At 59.0% G+C, this 16,094-nt stretch overlaps 3 protein-coding genes across 3 annotated transcripts; 2 read left to right on the top strand and 1 right to left on the bottom strand.

Annotated features, from left to right (window-relative positions):
* Nucleotides 1-982: 982 nt before the first annotated feature.
* HRG_11603 (cys/Met metabolism PLP-dependent enzyme domain-containing protein) lies at nt 983-2,239 on the top strand (the record flags this gene model as incomplete). Its single annotated transcript, XM_044870073.1, has 1 exon — nt 983-2,239. One exon carries the CDS (start codon nt 983-985, stop codon nt 2,237-2,239), a length of 1,257 nt encoding a protein of 418 aa, XP_044714970.1.
* A 407-nt stretch (nt 2,240-2,646) lies between these two features.
* HRG_11602 (uncharacterized protein) lies at nt 2,647-4,347 on the bottom strand (the record flags this gene model as incomplete). The annotated part of the gene is made up of 2 exons (XM_044870072.1): nt 2,647-4,004; nt 4,083-4,347. The coding sequence occupies 2 exons, from the start codon at nt 4,345-4,347 to the stop codon at nt 2,647-2,649; spliced, it is 1,623 nt and encodes a 540-aa protein (XP_044714969.1).
* A 4,627-nt stretch (nt 4,348-8,974) lies between these two features.
* On the top strand, nt 8,975-9,688 carry HRG_11601 (uncharacterized protein; the record flags this gene model as incomplete). The annotated part of the gene is made up of 4 exons (XM_044870071.1): nt 8,975-9,098; nt 9,158-9,234; nt 9,299-9,496; nt 9,569-9,688. The coding sequence occupies 4 exons, from the start codon at nt 8,975-8,977 to the stop codon at nt 9,686-9,688; spliced, it is 519 nt and encodes a 172-aa protein (XP_044714968.1).
* Nucleotides 9,689-16,094: the final 6,406 nt, after the last annotated feature.

Raw genomic sequence — 16,094 nt, 5'->3', positions numbered from 1 at the left:
TTGGATTGTCCGCCGTTGATGAATTATGCTTGTTCAAATCATTATTCCGCTTGCTATATGTAGCAGCGGCAGCAGCAGTTCCGTGGCACAAGAGCCCGTTGCTGCAACGTCGCTGCCACGTGACCATCAAGTACAGGACGGAGAGACCCCTCACCCCTCGCCCCTCAACCCTCACCATTCCTTATTTGGGTCGGCAACCAGCGCCCGAGGCGCAGGCTAAATTAGCCGCTGTGAGCAGCCGCTGCGAGCCGCCGCTGCCCGCGATGCATTTGTCAAGCAAATGCCGTCGCGGGCATCCATGCGCTTTGTGATTCGTCAGCCAAGGACGCATTTCCAACGGGCATTGGTCATTCGTCGTCACAGCTGCACCCTTTTGAGCGGCCAACCTCTCAATCGAGGAGGTGCATGGCCTTGTACAAGGTAAAATTATGCTTTGTTAAGCGGCCGCCCTCTCTTCCCCACCGCCTGAATGACACCATTTCGCATCTCCCTGACGAGAGCGCGCTTGTCGTGACTCAATGCCGTCAACCGTTACTAATGGCCCTTCAGCGCACTTGTTACAGCACATGCAGCGCTGTAAATGCCCAAAGTACTCAGTCGCCAGTCCTCCGTACCGCCTATATCTCCCGCGCATAAGTAGCACTAGCAACCCGCTACCCCACCACCAAGGATCCTCCTCCGTCCACCATTAATCCTCAGCTTCTTCCACACACAAAAGACGAGGGCGAAAATCTCTCTGTTTCCACTCTGTCCTACCCAATCTGCGCTCCCTCTCTCCCGTCTCCTTCTTCTTCCCTCGTCATCCCCCTTTGCGCACTTCACGTCTCTTCAATCTCGGGTCCCTCCGTAACCGGCGAGTACCATAATTACATCCATCGACGCAATCGGCGAGTACAGATACAGAGGCAGCCAGAAAGACCGTCCAACCAACAGACCGTCGTCACAGCTTCCCGGGGTCTCCTCTCCCTCAATTGATCCCGCCATGTCTCCGCCCGTCACCTCGGACCCCGTCTCGACGCCCCCCCGGCCCCCGACGCCGGTCCACGGCTTCGGCACCCTCGCCATCCACGCCGGCTCGCCCCACGACCCTTCGACCGGCGCCGTCATCGAGCCCATCTCCCTCTCCACCACCTTTGCCCAATCGGCCGTCGGCAAGCCCGTGGGCGACTACGAGTACTCGCGCTCCTCGAACCCCAACCGCACAAACTTTGAAAGTGCCGTCGCCGCCCTCGAGCATGCCCGCTATGCCCTCGCCTTCGCCAGCGGCAGCGCCACCACGGCCGTCATTCTCCAGAGCCTTGCCGCCGGCAGCCACGTCATCTCTGTCTCTGACGTCTACGGCGGCACCCATCGCTACTTTACCCAGGTGGCCAAGGCCCACGGCGTAAAGGTTACTTTCACCCCTGAGATCGAGGTCGACATCAGCGAGCACATCACCGACCAGACGCGCCTCATCTGGATCGAGAGCCCCTCCAACCCGACGCTCCGCCTCGTCGACATCCGCGCCGTCGTCGATGTCGCCCACCGTCACGGCATCCTCGTCGTCGTCGACAACACCTTCCTCTCCCCCTACGTCCAGAACCCCCTCGACTTTGGCGCAGACATTGTCGTCCACAGCGTCACAAAGTACATAAATGGCCACAGCGACGTCGTCATGGGCGTCGCCGCCTTCAACAGCGACGAGCTCAAGGATCGTCTCGCCTTCCTCCAAAACGCAATCGGCGCCATCCCCTCGGCCTTTGACGCGTGGCTCGCTCACCGTGGCCTCAAGACCCTCCATCTCCGCGCCCGCGAAGCCTCGCGCAACGCAGACGCCGTCGCGCACGCCCTCGAGGCCTCCCAACACGTCATCTCCGTCAACTACCCGGGCCTCGACTCCCACCCCCATCGCCACATCGCCAAGAAGCAGCACCGCGACGCCATGGGTGGCGGCATGGTCTCCTTCCGCATCCGCGGCGGCCACGCTGCCGCTGAGCGCTTCTGCCAGGTCACCAAGATCTTCACCCTCGCCGAGAGCCTGGGCGGCGTCGAGTCTCTCGTCGAGCTGCCTAGCAGCATGACTCACGCCGGCATCCCCCGCGACCAGCGCGAGGCTGTCGGCGTCTTTGACGACCTCGTGCGCCTGAGCTGCGGCATCGAGGACGCCAACGACCTCAAGAACGACGTCCTCCAGGCCCTCCAAGTCGCCGTCAAGCACTCGGCCGCAAACGGCGTCGCCAATGGCGTCAACGGCCAATGATGTCTCTCGCCCATGTTTTCCACGCTGCCTTTTTTTTTGGTCTCACTTGCTTCTCCGTCGCGTTTTGCCGCGGAACATGGTCACTGCATGCCACGAGGATAGAGGTTTAGAGAACGGGTTCCATGCCCCAGCTTCGCGCCGAGTGCTCACACCGGCGGCCAAGAAAGATATGGGTTTCTTTTTTGAATAATTTTCAAATGTCCTTGGATATTAGTGCGGGATTTGCTTGAACGCATCGAGCGCATGAGGAAAAAAGGACGCCTTATGGGATCCCTCTTCTTTTATATACAAATACAAACCAGCGGCTTCGGGCCTGCCAGACTAGGCGGTGGCACCTTGCCGTCCCTGTTGGGCATCTCTCATCAGTCATGAGTTTGAAACTAAGGAAAAAAGGGCCAAGAATTTCATCATGCACCATCGTCCACGTTAGAGAGGTTTAACAGGTTGTCGGCATACTCGTTGGCCATGCTGTTGCCCGCGGTCCACTCGCTCCGCCGGCGATGAATCTCGTTCATGCCTTGGCAGGCCGTCTCGGCGATGTAGTGCAGCTCATCGAGCGTGTTTGAGTTACAATTGTTGAAGACGCCGTCGATGCTCTTCTGCCACTGCGACGTCGGGTTCGCCACGGCCATCTGGTACGCGTTGGAGTCGTGCTCTACGATGCCGAAGTCGCAGGCGCGCCGGGGCAGGCGGGCGACGAGGTGGTCGTCGCCGGGGTCGCGCGGCAGATACTCGACGGCGTTGCCCGAGGGCGCGTCGGGCTGGCGGATGCCGGCGACGACCTCGACGAAGCGCTGCGAGATGCTGCGGCTGAGGTCGCAGGGATCCACGAGGTCGAACTCGGGGTTGCCGGACACGTCCTCGCGCAGGTAGTGGTCGTAGGCGAGGAAGGAGGCGCGGCAGACGCGCAGGCGGCGCGCTGCGCAGCGCAGCATCATGGCGATCCAGGAGCAGCCGTCGGCGGGCCGCTGGTTGGGGATGCCGATCCACAGCACCTTTTTGGAGTCCTCGTTCCAGTCATGCGACTGCTCCGCCTTGAGGTAGATTTCGTTGAGGTAGAGCTCCTCAAGCGAGTCGCCCAGGTCCTCGATGATCTTGAGGAAGGCGTCGGGCAAGATCTCGATGCGCTTGAGCTCGAGACAGGTCAGGTTAGTCAGGTAGACGCGCGGGGCGGGTAGGGAGCGCGCGCGCCACTCGTCGAGGGGCAGCTGCCAGGAGCGCGTCTGCTTGAGGCCGCGCGGGGGGCGATCGTCGTGGTCCATGCCGATGAGACACAGCGTCTGCAGCAGCTCGGCGTTCTCAATCAGGTTCCACAGGCAGGAGCCGAACCAGCTGACGCGCGCGGGCTCGCTCTCGTGGCGGCGCAGGCTCAGGACAAGGTGTTTGAGGGCGGCGACGACGGCCATGATATTCATGACGTCGCTGGGGTTCATCCAGAGGTGGCAGATGGCAATGTCGGTGACGTTTTCGAGCACGAGCGCCTCGAGGTCGGCCGAGTCCTCGTCGGGCCGGTTGGCAAAGGCCTTGAGCGTGTTTGCCAGTATCATAGTGGCGGCGTTGACGTGACGGCCGACGAGCTGGAAGGGCAGGTTGAGGCGCAGGCGCTCGACGCCGCGGCAGTTGAAGAGCATGCTCTCGAGCATGTCGAGATACTCGACCTCTGAAAAGGACGTCTCGCTGAGGCAGTATTTCTTGTGCATGGTGTGGCAAAAGTCGCTCATGGATGGCACACGAGCAAAGACGGTCTCGAGGAACTCGACCTCCACTGCAGCAGCCACATCGTCGTCAGCATACCACACGTTCCATCGCTCTGCTTGTAGGCAAATAAGAAGATTATGATTACTGTCATCGCGCAAGACCATGAGATCGACATAGAGGCTTTGGCAGTGGTACCCGATGGTCTGCAGGGCGTCGATCTGGGGCCGGGGAAAGCCGCTGAGGCGACTGAGGCGCGAGAAGTCGAGGCCGAGGGTGCGGCAGGCGTAGGGTTTGAGGGCGCGGTCAAAGGCCCTGCAGACGAGCCGGAGCTCGAGGATGGGGTTCTTGGCGCCCTGGGCGACGCATTGCCGGAGGATCAAGTCGACGAGCTCCCGCGGCAGTCGATCCATGGCTGCTCGAGGCGGGGGGGGCCTGGGCTGACGGGAGCCGCGATCGAGGGGCATCCGGGGGGGGTGAGGAGGATATGGGTCGCTGTCGCTGGACGAGGGGGCGGATTGGTGGTGGAGCCTTGTTCGTGAACGAGTTGGGGGATGGATGGATTGAGGTTCTCCCATCAAGAAAAAGCCCAGGGGTCCCGGCCCGTCGGTTGGGCTGGTGGGGCAGCTCCAGACATCCAACGCTCCCGGTCTACCCTATAGCTTGAGGGAACCAATCCACCCCTTGGGGTTTGCCTTTGGTTTAGCACTTGGGAGAGAAAATGACGGGGGGTATTAATACAAAGTGCGTACGGAATAACTACCGTTCCTGCCGCAAATCTCGACCGACAGTGAGTACATGTCGTGCGCTGCCAAGCGGCCCGATCTTCAGTGTTATGCAACAATCTGATTATACAAAAATGAGCTCTCTCGTACGGGCCAAGACGGACGGAGATTCACCCAGAATATTGGCCAATACATCCCAGACCTATATGGCGCCGAAGAAGAGAAGAGTCATGATGCCGAGGACATGGGCACGGCGTTTGTAGACACGGACGGGAACCTTGACGGTGGCCAAAGGTGTTATCTCCAAATCGACCTGCACTCATCATTGTCCATTCAGCGGCAAAACCCGCCCCGGAAATGACACAGGCAGGTCCAAGTGTAGCAAAACCACGAACGCGAGTACCGTGTCTATCCAGGCAGGCTCTACAAGAGAGTCCCTTGCCCCGGCGAATTCTAGTTGGGCATCCGTGGCGAACCGTCGCCTTCAAGTCTGCAAAACGAGGCTGCGTGCCTCGACTTCACCCGGATCAAGACTGACGTTCCTGTCCCAGATCTTGTCGAAGCATACGACGATGACGGGTTGTTTGTACTCGGTACAAAGCGGCTCTCTGGTCCCCATGAGCGGGCCGCCCTCGGATGGTCAGGTCGTTGTCACGGAAGAAGTGCAACGCCACCGCAAAACTCTACAAACTCTTCGGTCCAATCGCACAGGAGGCCCATCTGGGATCCTCTGATCTCCGCCAAGGGTGACACAGTATTTCCCTCGCGGTACTGTCTGGTAAGCTACCGATGTGTCGGGCTCGGATTTGGTACTCTAATTACCACTGCGGCTTGTCACAATCCAACATCATGGTTGATCATACAAGTCTGAAAGTCGAAGGAACAATAGACAGTGGTTATTGGCCTGTATTTTTCGAAAGCCATTGCTTCCACGATCTGCGACCTCCTGGCGCACAGTTCAAATCGAGCCATATTGTATGCAGACTGCAGACGTGAAAATAACAGGTCGCTTTGCAGTTTAGCCGCCACCTTTTTTGTCTTCCAAAGTTGAGCGACTCCTGGTGGACGTCGGCAGTCAGGGTGGGTTACTGCCGTTTGTCCTTTACAGTAATCAATTTCGACCTCCCTGCCAACCATTGGGGGGCTGGCGCAACGGTAGCGCGGTATGTATTCACTTCGAATCATTCGAGTGCCCAGCTTGATGACTAACTCTTGAACAGTCAGATTCCAGACTTGGAAATTCCTGAAGGTTATCCGTTCGAATCGGGTGTTCCTCATATTTTTGGACCATCTTTTCTCGTGGGAGAATCGATGTTTATTTTTATTTTTCTCTTCATTTGGCAAGCCATGCTAATTACATTATGCACTTCAATTGCTGCGGCACCATGACTGCCTTGCCAGTTACCACTTTGACGTGCCAAGCCACACGCAAACGCTATGGCGAGAATGCCAAGGAGCGGTGAGTGTCGGGAGCTATTTCAATGACGGTTGACTGAGTACGAGCCTATACCAGACACCAAGGCGTCCAACTTTGGGAGGGCAAAGGAGGTTAACCTAAGATTAGAGGGGCTTCCTTATTTCTAGTCTCGGCTACTTTGCGATGCTGTCAGAATCTCTTCCTCTTGTTAGGGTGGTGCCGCCGGAAGAGGACATCATTCGTGGCGTCGTCTTGGGAGACCAACATGACGAGGTTGGTCTAAAAGCCGCACGACCTGGCTTGTTTCCCATGGCGGCATCACCAAGTCCAAGACGAGTGCGGCGTTGCCGGCTGGGTGCGAGGCACAAAAGTTTGGGATCCGAGGCGTCGTTTGCAGTTGCAGATGCCCGACACGTTGCCCTTGGCGAGGCTCCTGCCCCTTTGTCGATTTTTCCTCGATGCAGGACTCGCTATCCGGCACGTCATCCCAGCGATCCAACATCTTTCATGCCGTGTCTCCTGTTCGCTACTCCGTACAAAGGCCCGGACCGGGGTTTGCATATCGCCCCGCTTTTCGGCACCATTCACCTTCAAACCCGCCTCCGGTCAGCGGCGTCTTGGCCGGCTCCGTTCCGGTGTCCGATGTTAAAAGCCCGCACAGCGCCTCCTCCCGCCGACGCAACATATTACTACTCCCTCCCATCTCACTCGCTCTGGCGACTCAAGCTCATTGTCCATATTGGCGCAACAGGGTAGTCTTGCCTGGGGCACGCATACTCACCTCACCCGTAGTGATCATGGTCGTTGTCCTGGGCTGTTACTTGACCCCTAATTATGCACTCGACACAGATTGACGAGTCGAGGAAAGGGCATCGTTATCACCAGAGCCTGCGCTTCGGTGCCGGCGGGTGGAAGGGTGGGAGACGGCTGACTTTGGGCCGCGGGAGACGTAAGTCGACTTGAGGCGGACAACGATGAACCCTCAAGCCGGGTGAATGGCGTGGAGCTGGGCGGTTGTTTTAGACGCGAGCGGCCTTTAGGCTGGCGGCAGCATGCAAGCTGCCGTCGCCGAGTTGTGCGACGGCGTGAACTGTATGTACGTATCCGGGCGGCATGCCGCATTGGCACAGGCCGCCCCGGCTTGTCTCCGAGGTTGCACATGCAAAGTACGTACCTTTGCTTCAGGTAACCCCACCAGATAGCCTTCCGGCGCTCTCCCTCAACATTTTCCCCTCTCTTGCTGATCATCGGACAAGACGAGCAAAGAAATCAGACGACAGGCGGGAGTGCGAGAGGGAGAAATGCTGCGTGGCTGCTGAGCCACGCTTGGTGAAACGAGGCCAGCGTCTTGGCCAGCCTCCTTTTTTTTCGTCGCTCCCCCAAAAACAGTGTCTCGAAGCCTCACTTGACTCGCTGACCGGGTCCCCTGCTCGGGAGCGCCCCCTAGCGCATCTCGACTGACTCCCCGGCTGTCTCACGTTGAGAACCACGACATTCCCGATGGCCACTAGGGCCCGTTTTCAAGAGCAGGGCGACCGGGCCGATGCCCCGGCAACGGGGGCCGCATTGCTGGCCGAGGCGCAAGGTCGTTGAGAATAGCTGTTGTCTTTGCACCCGGCCACAAGGGGATAGAGGCGAGAAAGTCGTAGAGTTGCAGTGGAGAAGGAGGAAGCGGGAGAGGGCGTCGGCCGGGGAGGGGGAGGGTTCGATTCGATGCTCTGATCAACATGACATGGGTCTCCCAGCAACCGCCCCATTAGCCATTCACGGTACAGACGACACGCACTAGCGCTGTCCGAGCCATTGCGCCTACTGTACTGTACCTACTGTGCAGAGCAGGAAAAGACGGTGTGAGTGATCATTGACACAGCAGGCGGCGAGGCCATCGTGAGGTCGATGCAGAAAAGCAAGTCCTGTTGTGTGTTGATCAGCGTCGTATCTGGCTTAGTGCGGGACCTGTTTTGGGGGGAAGGTACTTGCTATCTTGGGCAGGTGGTCTCAGACTTCTGCGGAGTACTGTAGAGCGCCTCAGTCGTTGCAGGCGAGGTTGCCCCAGTGGTGGTGCAATGGCGGCAGGTAACTGCAACGAGGCAGGTACAGTACTGTATTAGTGAGTGTACGGAGTAGGTACCCGCGGTAACACGTCGGTGCAGACACACAGGCCGAGGGCGCCAACTGTAAATTGCAATAAGCGACACAGATTGTCTTTCATCAAACCCAAAGCCGCCGAGGCAGCAGTGGAAAAGTACAGCACCTGACCCCCGGCTTAGGTTACCGTGCTCGGCTCCCTGATGCCGATGATGTCGTCTGCCAAGTGGCTTCGGCTTGCATGGGACGTGGACGTGGTCAGTCTCTGCTACCTGTCCCGGCCTTCCGGGTACATACAGCACATGAGTCACTGGGCCTACTCATGCACGATAAGGCACCTATTCCAAGTACCTTCACCTCCCCATCTTGTATCTCGACTTGCCTCCCCGCCCCCCGGTCCGGCAGCAATTGCCCAGGAAAAAAAACTGCAGTTGCACCTGGCCGTTGCTCTCCACAACAAGACCGGGACCCTCCCGCTTTCCCACTCGCCTGCTCACTGCTAGCCTCTTTTCTCTCGTCTTCTCTCCACTTCTCCCTCTCTTCCTCTTCCTCTCTTCTTTTCCTCTCCCCAGACCCAAAGCTCTCGCGTCTCGTCATTCACAAAACACAAATCAAATCATTTCCCATCACCCCAGCATCAGCTTACGCCGCTTTCCCGTCCCTGACAAGTCGTTTCTTCTTGGAACTCTTGGACCTCGGCCCGCCTTACTCTGCCTCGCCCGCTCTGCCTCTCTGTGCCACAAGTCGGCTCCGGCTTTCCGCCTCGGTGCAGCAACCAAGACCAGCCTCTCCCGACTCTCTTCAGCAACAATGCGTGCCTCTACCGCTCTCGCCGTCCTGTCGGCTGTTGTGGCCTCGGCCCAATCTGCCCAAAACTTCACGAGCGAGCTGGACATGACGATTGATACCAACAAGGTCAAGATGGAGACACGAGGTACGCTTTCCCTGCCTCGACTCAACCACCCCTCTTGCTTTCTACTGACATGGACGCAGCTATCTGGTGCCGCGCCCAGACCAACACTTGTGGTCTCCTTTGCGACAACAACACCGACAAGAACAGCTGCGCTCAGGTAAGCCTCCCCGTCATGCTGGCATGTGCTCTTGTGCTGACCAGGTGCCTACCCCAACTTGTAGGATACCCTCAAGTTTGAGTGCACGTGCGCCTCCAACAAGTCGATGCCCGGCCTGCAGTTCTACACGCAGACCGTGCCCACCTTCATCTGCGAAGAACGCTTCAAGGAGTGCACCAACGAGAATGCCAACAAGGCTGATGAGCAGGAGGGCTGCAAAAAGAACATCCAGGCGCTGTGCGGCAAGAGCGACCCTCCCAAGGCACCTGTTAGCAGTGGCAATGGCGACGGCAGCTCCGATTCGTCCTCCAGCGCCTCCTCGCCAACTTCTCAGCGGACCAGCGGCCCCGTTTCCTCGTCCACCTCTGGCGGCCTTGCTGCCCCTACCATGGCCCCGGCTGGCAACGGAGCGGCGGTGGCGGCCGCCCTTGGCTTCCTGGCCTACCTTCTCTAGTCGGTCATGCTCATTGCTGTTTGAGACGGCGCCCAGGCTCTCGGTCGGGGAGGTCAATCAGGCCACCTCATCTTCGTTTCTCTGTAGCCACCATCTTACCGAGTACTTCTTTACCCCCCTTTCTCTCACGACCTCTCGCACGACTTGTAACCCCACCTCATGAGCAACAGGACGATGCAATGACTTCTGCTCGACAAGACGCGGGAATGAGGGATGGTCTTTATATCACGGTGCTTGAGCTTCGGCATTGCGCACGCAGCCCGACTAATGGAGAGGCAGGTGGAGGCGCGGGCGGAGGCCCCATGAGCCTTTGTCGGTGGACGCTGGCGTGTTGCGTTAATAATCCAATTTTCATCATAGCAAAAGGCGAAAAGGAGTAGTAGGCAAAGATACTCTCGAGACAATGGAATGACTGTTTTGTTGTGGCAACGGTTGCGACGTGCCTCTGACGGTTGGTGAAGGCTCCAAGGAGCGTACCTGTACCAGTGCAGCCGGGCTTCACGGCAAGACGACAATGGCCATGTTATCGTGGCGTGCCATGACCCAGGGGAGTTGATGTAGCGACCGACCCGTCTCCGGGAGAGCGGCGGGAGAGTGCCGGCAGCGTTTCTGATAGGGACGGCTGACCATGTCCATCTGTATTGCAGGGGATACGACGCGCCGGCTAGTCTCGGCCCCGGACGCCGATGAAGATGCGCTCCGGCCCGGGCGGGAGAATTAAGTGGAGCGCCGGGAGGCGTGTGGCCGGAACGAGCTTTACGTCGACGGCCATGAGGGATTCTTGGCTTTTCCTCTTGCGGAGAGGGCGCCAGGTGGTGATACAAGCTGCACACGTAGCTGCTCACGGGTGTGTGCGTGTGTGTGCGTCTTATTTCCTTGGGTCTGCCGCATGGGCGCCCAGCCGTCGCGGTGGCCATGCGGCCAACTCGGGGGCCTCTTGTTCGAGGTCTGTGCCTTGAAGGGTTCCCTGCCTGGGTGGAGCGGGTGGTGGCGGCGACGGCGGTGGTGAAGTCGTCACCGGCCGCGGTTCTGCGCCCGCCGCTCCATGTGTGTGTGTTGTGTGTGTGAGTGTGTGTGTGTATGTGTGTACATACGCGGCCTCGAGGGGCTGGTTAGGACGGGAGGGGGAGGGAGAGGCCGAGCCGTCCACTCACACGCACCGCACACACACACACACACACCCACACAAGGTGCGCACGCACGCACGCATTCGTGCTCTGCACTGGTTGCCGAATACGTCGTCTAGCTGGTGACGGCGGAGCGACGAGGCACAAGTGCGCAGGTAGCCAAAGCCCGACAAGGTAAGAAGCGACGCCACGACGCCACGCGAGAAGAGGTCCGAGGCCCTGCGGGAGATGCAAGGCCAGTAAGCGCTACTGTCGATTCTGGCGGAGAGGGCGCAAAGAGCAGCGGTTGGTTGGACGCGGGATCATCATCATGTTTCTGGCGTCTGGCGGTTGCTTGTGTCTCCCTGGGGCGCGGATTTCGACCCAATCGATGGGTTGGGCCGCGTTTGGGAAGGGCCTGAAACGACTGGGCGGATGAATGGATGGGATGGGGGGCTTCGGGATTGAGGGGGAATAGTCTGGCCTTGGCGGCGGTGGTTCGTTTGCTAGCTTGTGGCCGTCGGGTAGGTCGGACGGTCGAGGCCGCTTGCTGAGCGGCGCTGGAATAGCCATCCAGGGGCAAGAACTGGGCTCGCCGGGGGAAGAGTTGCGTAGAGCGTGGGAATGGGGAGTGAGAGCGGGAGAAGGAGTAAAGGAGGCAGAGGCAGAGAGAGGCAGGGGATGGCAGAGGCATATACAGGAGGTGTAGATGCAGACGGCTTGTTTCTTTGAGTGCGCCTGTCCATCTTTTCTCCCCACCTCTCGATGCCTCGCTTCTTTCTTTTCTTGCTTGTGTTCTTGGTCCCAATGGATGTTTGATCACCAGCATTAGCCGGTTCATGCTACACGGGGCAGCGCACGGCAGCGCAGCGCGTCCAACCCGCGATAGCCTCGCTCTCTCCCATGGCTGCGGATGTCGTCTTCTTTCCTCTTTCTTTTCATGTATGTGCATGGATCCATCATACCCTCCCTTTCCTTTCCCCCAATCGATCGTCGGCATCGGCCTGGGATCGGAACAAGTCACTAATTATTTCCTCTTCCCCCGCAACGGCAGGGGCGTGGCCTTGCTCTCGCTTCCTCAGCTTCTGTCTCCCCTTGCATCACGGGCGCTTGCACCGGAACCAACAACGGCGGCGCGGCAGCTGAAATGGCGCACTGGGCGGCGGGCGCGCGCATGCGAGAGAGAGAGAGGATGAGCGGAGAAATGGAAAGCGCAGAGCATCTTGTTGGTCCGGCCCCCGTGGTGAGTCGGAGGAGATGAGCATGGCCTGGTCCGGGGACATTCGCGGGGAAGAAATACGGGGTAGAAAGGGGCAAAAGGAAAGAGACGATGCGGTAGAGTGAGCGCGTGGACAGATGAGACGGATGCATGGGTTGAAGTCCCGTTTCTCCATGCGAAAAAGCCTCCTCCAGCCAGACTTTCTGGTCATGGGCAATCCACCCCCCCCTCTGCCCTTGTACGCATCTGCCGCCGTTTCGCCACGTCCATCCCCCCCGCGTCGCCCGGCGGGCGTGCCGATACGCTCCAGTTCGGCGCCGCCACGCCCTGCGCTGCGAGTGTTCCCGCGGCCCGCTGCGGCACTGGCGGCGGCCTGGATGAGATGCGTATATGCAAGCTCCCCCTCGCCGCACCCTTTTCTTGTCTCTCCGCAGAGTCGGCTCGTCTTATTCTTGTCTCGTCGGGCCGTCAGCGCGCCGGCTCGTCACAGACATGACAGACTGAGAGTGAAGAAACTAGTGCATGTGCGTGCGAATAGAGACAGAAGAAGAAGAAGAAAGGAAGCAAAAAAGACACAAAAAGGACGGGCGGAAATGACGCAGTCTCACGTACGGCGTCAAAGGCAAATCCCATGCCGGCTCCGCCGTCGGCAAAAGCTCCCGTCTTTTTTGGGGCCGGCCAGAGCAGAGGGAGAAGACGAGATGATGGACGGCCCACGTGCAAAGGCAGCCGCGATTCTTCGGTAAGGCCTGGACGCAATGTACGCGCATGAAAAGGCCCCGTATGCAGCGGCAAAGTCAGTCAGTATAAGACGGCCTCGGCCCTCTTTCGCAGCTCTGATTAGGTACTCCGTAGCTACACAGTAGAGCCTTGGCTGTTTCCCATCCCACACACACCTCTGGATACATAGATGGATGCCCACCAGCTTCGTCAGCTGTGGTCAATTTGCGCGTGCGGGGTGCTGCGTTGGGCGTCTTTGTCGGATGGGCAGGCCCGGCCAAGCCAAGGCACGGCACGAGGGCCGGGGTCGAGGGCGCCGGGGTCGAGGACCGCCAAGGGGCGTGTGCAAGAGCGTCAGAGGGTCAGTCGACGAGCAACACCACGGCCGTCGGGTCACGATGAACCATCTCATCAACAGGCACCCCGGGGCCTGTGCGCGCGTGACGGAAGCCCTTCACGACCAAGAGGCCGAGATGGAGAAGACGGGCTCGTCGTCGTCGTCTTGTCTGAGGCGAGAGAGGAGATGGATGCGTCACGCGGGCCTCTCTGGTTCCTGGTTCCTTGCAGTAGCTCGCAGCGAACGCTCAGCAAGAGGCGGTGAAAGACTCGCAGACGACGAGGTCACGAGTAGGCTGGCGCCATTGACAGGGGAGGTGGGGGGATGAGACAGGGAAGTGACGACGAGATGGAGCAGGCGGCTGCTGCACACGTGATCCAAGGCCCGTGGTCGAATCTCGCAGCCCACGCATGTCCCTGAGTCCTGACGGCTGCATGCGCGCATGGCATGTGCATGCACTGTCCCTTTCATCTTTTCATCTGCCCCGATGCTGCTCTGCGTGCGTGCTGCTCTGCGTGCGTGCTGCTCTGCGTGCTGCGGCTCCATGACTCGTCGTCCATGTGCCTGCCGCTGCTTGACCGCCTCCTTTGCGCTCTGCCGATAACTTGTATGTGCCGGGAGGAGGAGGAGGAGGAGGAGGAGGAGTCATGGGGCTCGGTTGAAAAGAGGCATGGATGATGCCTGGTCAGCACGCATCCTCGAGCAAGGCAGCAATGTAGAAAAACCTCGTCCGGCAAAGCGCCCCGGCGGAGCAGCGCCCCAAAGTCAATTGCGGATAGGGCCGAGACGGCGATGGGCAAAAAGCTTGTCGGCCATTTCAGGCTCCGGACGCGTGGAGCACTGGAGACTATCGGCACAGGCCGTGCAAGTACTTACTGTAAAAGCATCCGTTAGTGCCTGCGATGATGTACTGCACAGTACAGTATCCGCTAACTAATACCTGCTACGCAAGTGCAATAATAGAGGACAGTGCTGGACTCGCTCCTTCAGCATCACAGGGATGATGGATTGATGACAGACAGACACAGACAGACAGACACACGCACACACACACACACCCTTCGTCGAGCGTCTCCGTCGGCGGCAAAACCCGACGGCCCTCTCTCGGTCTGGTTCGTGTCCCAGCTCGTTTCTTTTCCTGTCCTCGGCGCGGCTTCCTTTTGTCTGTCTCGCTTTGTTGCCCTTTTCGTCCTCGGCTCGACTCACACGCCCTGCTCGATTTGGACGTGGCTTTTGCTGACCGGCGACTGCTGCTGATGAACGAACAATCATGCAGAGCGTGTCTGAGACGACTGCTTCACTGCATCGACACCTCTCCGTTTCCGCGGCCCGCTGCTTCTCGAATCCTGTCTTGTATTCGCCCAAGGAAGGTGTGGCGCCCTCTCTCCTCTGCTCCGATACAGTGCAGTCCTCGGCTTGGCCCCCCTTTTCAGCCCACCACGCCCAGTCCAATCGGGATCGAGGTCATTACCCAAAGTCTGTCTGCTGCCCATCTGGCTGGACTCTGTGGGGGAGAGGGAGAGAGTCGGGGATCCCGATGATGCAAGGGGGGCCTCGGCCTATTGCCCCCCCTGCAGTGGGCAGGCGTTTCGCATGCAAGTGCACGACATGAGATGCCCAGGCCAACCGCGTCAAAGAAAAAGAAAGGAAGAAGAGAAAAGCAAAGCGTCCCCGGCCTTGTCAAGAAAGCCCCCGTCACGACGAGAGAGGCAGAGGAATTGGGCCGACGCGCATCCGCCCGCAACCTTTGTACATGCGGCTCTCCCCAAGCCGCTGATCATGACCATCACAACCATCATCATCATTCATCAGGAGGGCTTCTTGGCTGGGAATCTTTGGACCTGATTGGGCCATGCTCGCTGTCTGTGCGCCCGCGAAGTTGGTCATGGTGGATGGAGCACATGCGGTGTAGGGGAAGGAAACGACTCCCCTCCCGGCAATGCATGCTTTCTTTTCCCCCCCTCTGGTGACCCTTTGTTCTTGCTGGGCAGCAAGAAAGGAGACCCTGAACACGTGTGGCCCTCCCATGTCTCTCTCCACAGAGCACTTGCATGAGACACCGAGACCGAAGCCGCCCGGTCTTCGGGCGCCCCTCCCCCCTATTATTATCACGGCCCTCTTGTGTCTGTCTCTTGTGCCCCTTTTCTTCCATTTCTTCTCTTGTTCTGCGTGCAAGTGAACGCTGTAAGTCATCAAGGGGGACATGGATGGATGGGTATCCGGATGGATGGCTGCGTAGCCGTCTTGATGCAAAGCTAGCAAACGTCCTGAGAGAGAGATGAAGGAGGACACGCATCGTCCCGTGCTGCGGACGACAGCCAACCAAGCCAACCAACGTGCCGGTACCGCAAAGCCACATCCGATGAATGCTGCTGCTGCTGCGTGAATGGCGGCTGCCGCAGCACCACCCTTGCACTGGCCGGAGCGGCGCCCACGTCGCCTTGACCCCCCGCGGCCATCTCGCCAGGGGATGCCGAGGCTAAGGCAAGGTACGGCGAAGCGTGTCTGCTGTAGCTGCTGGTCGTCGTCAGCTGGCGAGCTATTGGCCAGCCTCGGTGCTTGGTGTTTACCCAAAGAGTCTACACCCAACTTGTTAGGCCTCAGCTCGGGGCCAAGCGAGTGCGAGAGTTCTCTCTTGTTTGCTGTTTCTTTTTCCCCCGTCTTTCCCCTTTGGGCCTCCTTCTCGCCCTCCTTTCTACTCTGCTGTACGGAGTAGTCCCGACACTCACACTCCCCCTCCGTCCTCATCGTCATCGTCGTCGGAGCCGGCTGGATCCGCCTTTCAGTCACATGGGAAGGACGAGGGACGAGGCTCGGAGATGAGAGAAAGAAGAAAAAACAAACAGCGAGTATTTGGAATGCCGGCAGAAAAGGGAAAACAAGCCAAGGGTCGTATCGGGACTCTGAGGGAACACGTCTTTGCAAGACACATCTCTGCAGCACAACTACCATTCAACTGCCGCAGATGCATGTACTGTGCTGTGCTTTGTAGACAAACGACCTCTTTGTGCCCCGTATCCGTAC

The sequence above is a fragment of the Hirsutella rhossiliensis genome (genome assembly GCF_020360975.1).
Source record: "Hirsutella rhossiliensis strain HR02 chromosome Unknown scaffold00021, whole genome shotgun sequence".
NCBI lineage: Eukaryota > Fungi > Ascomycota > Sordariomycetes > Hypocreales > Ophiocordycipitaceae > Hirsutella > Hirsutella rhossiliensis.
This window is presented reverse-complemented; position numbering and strand designations above follow the sequence as displayed.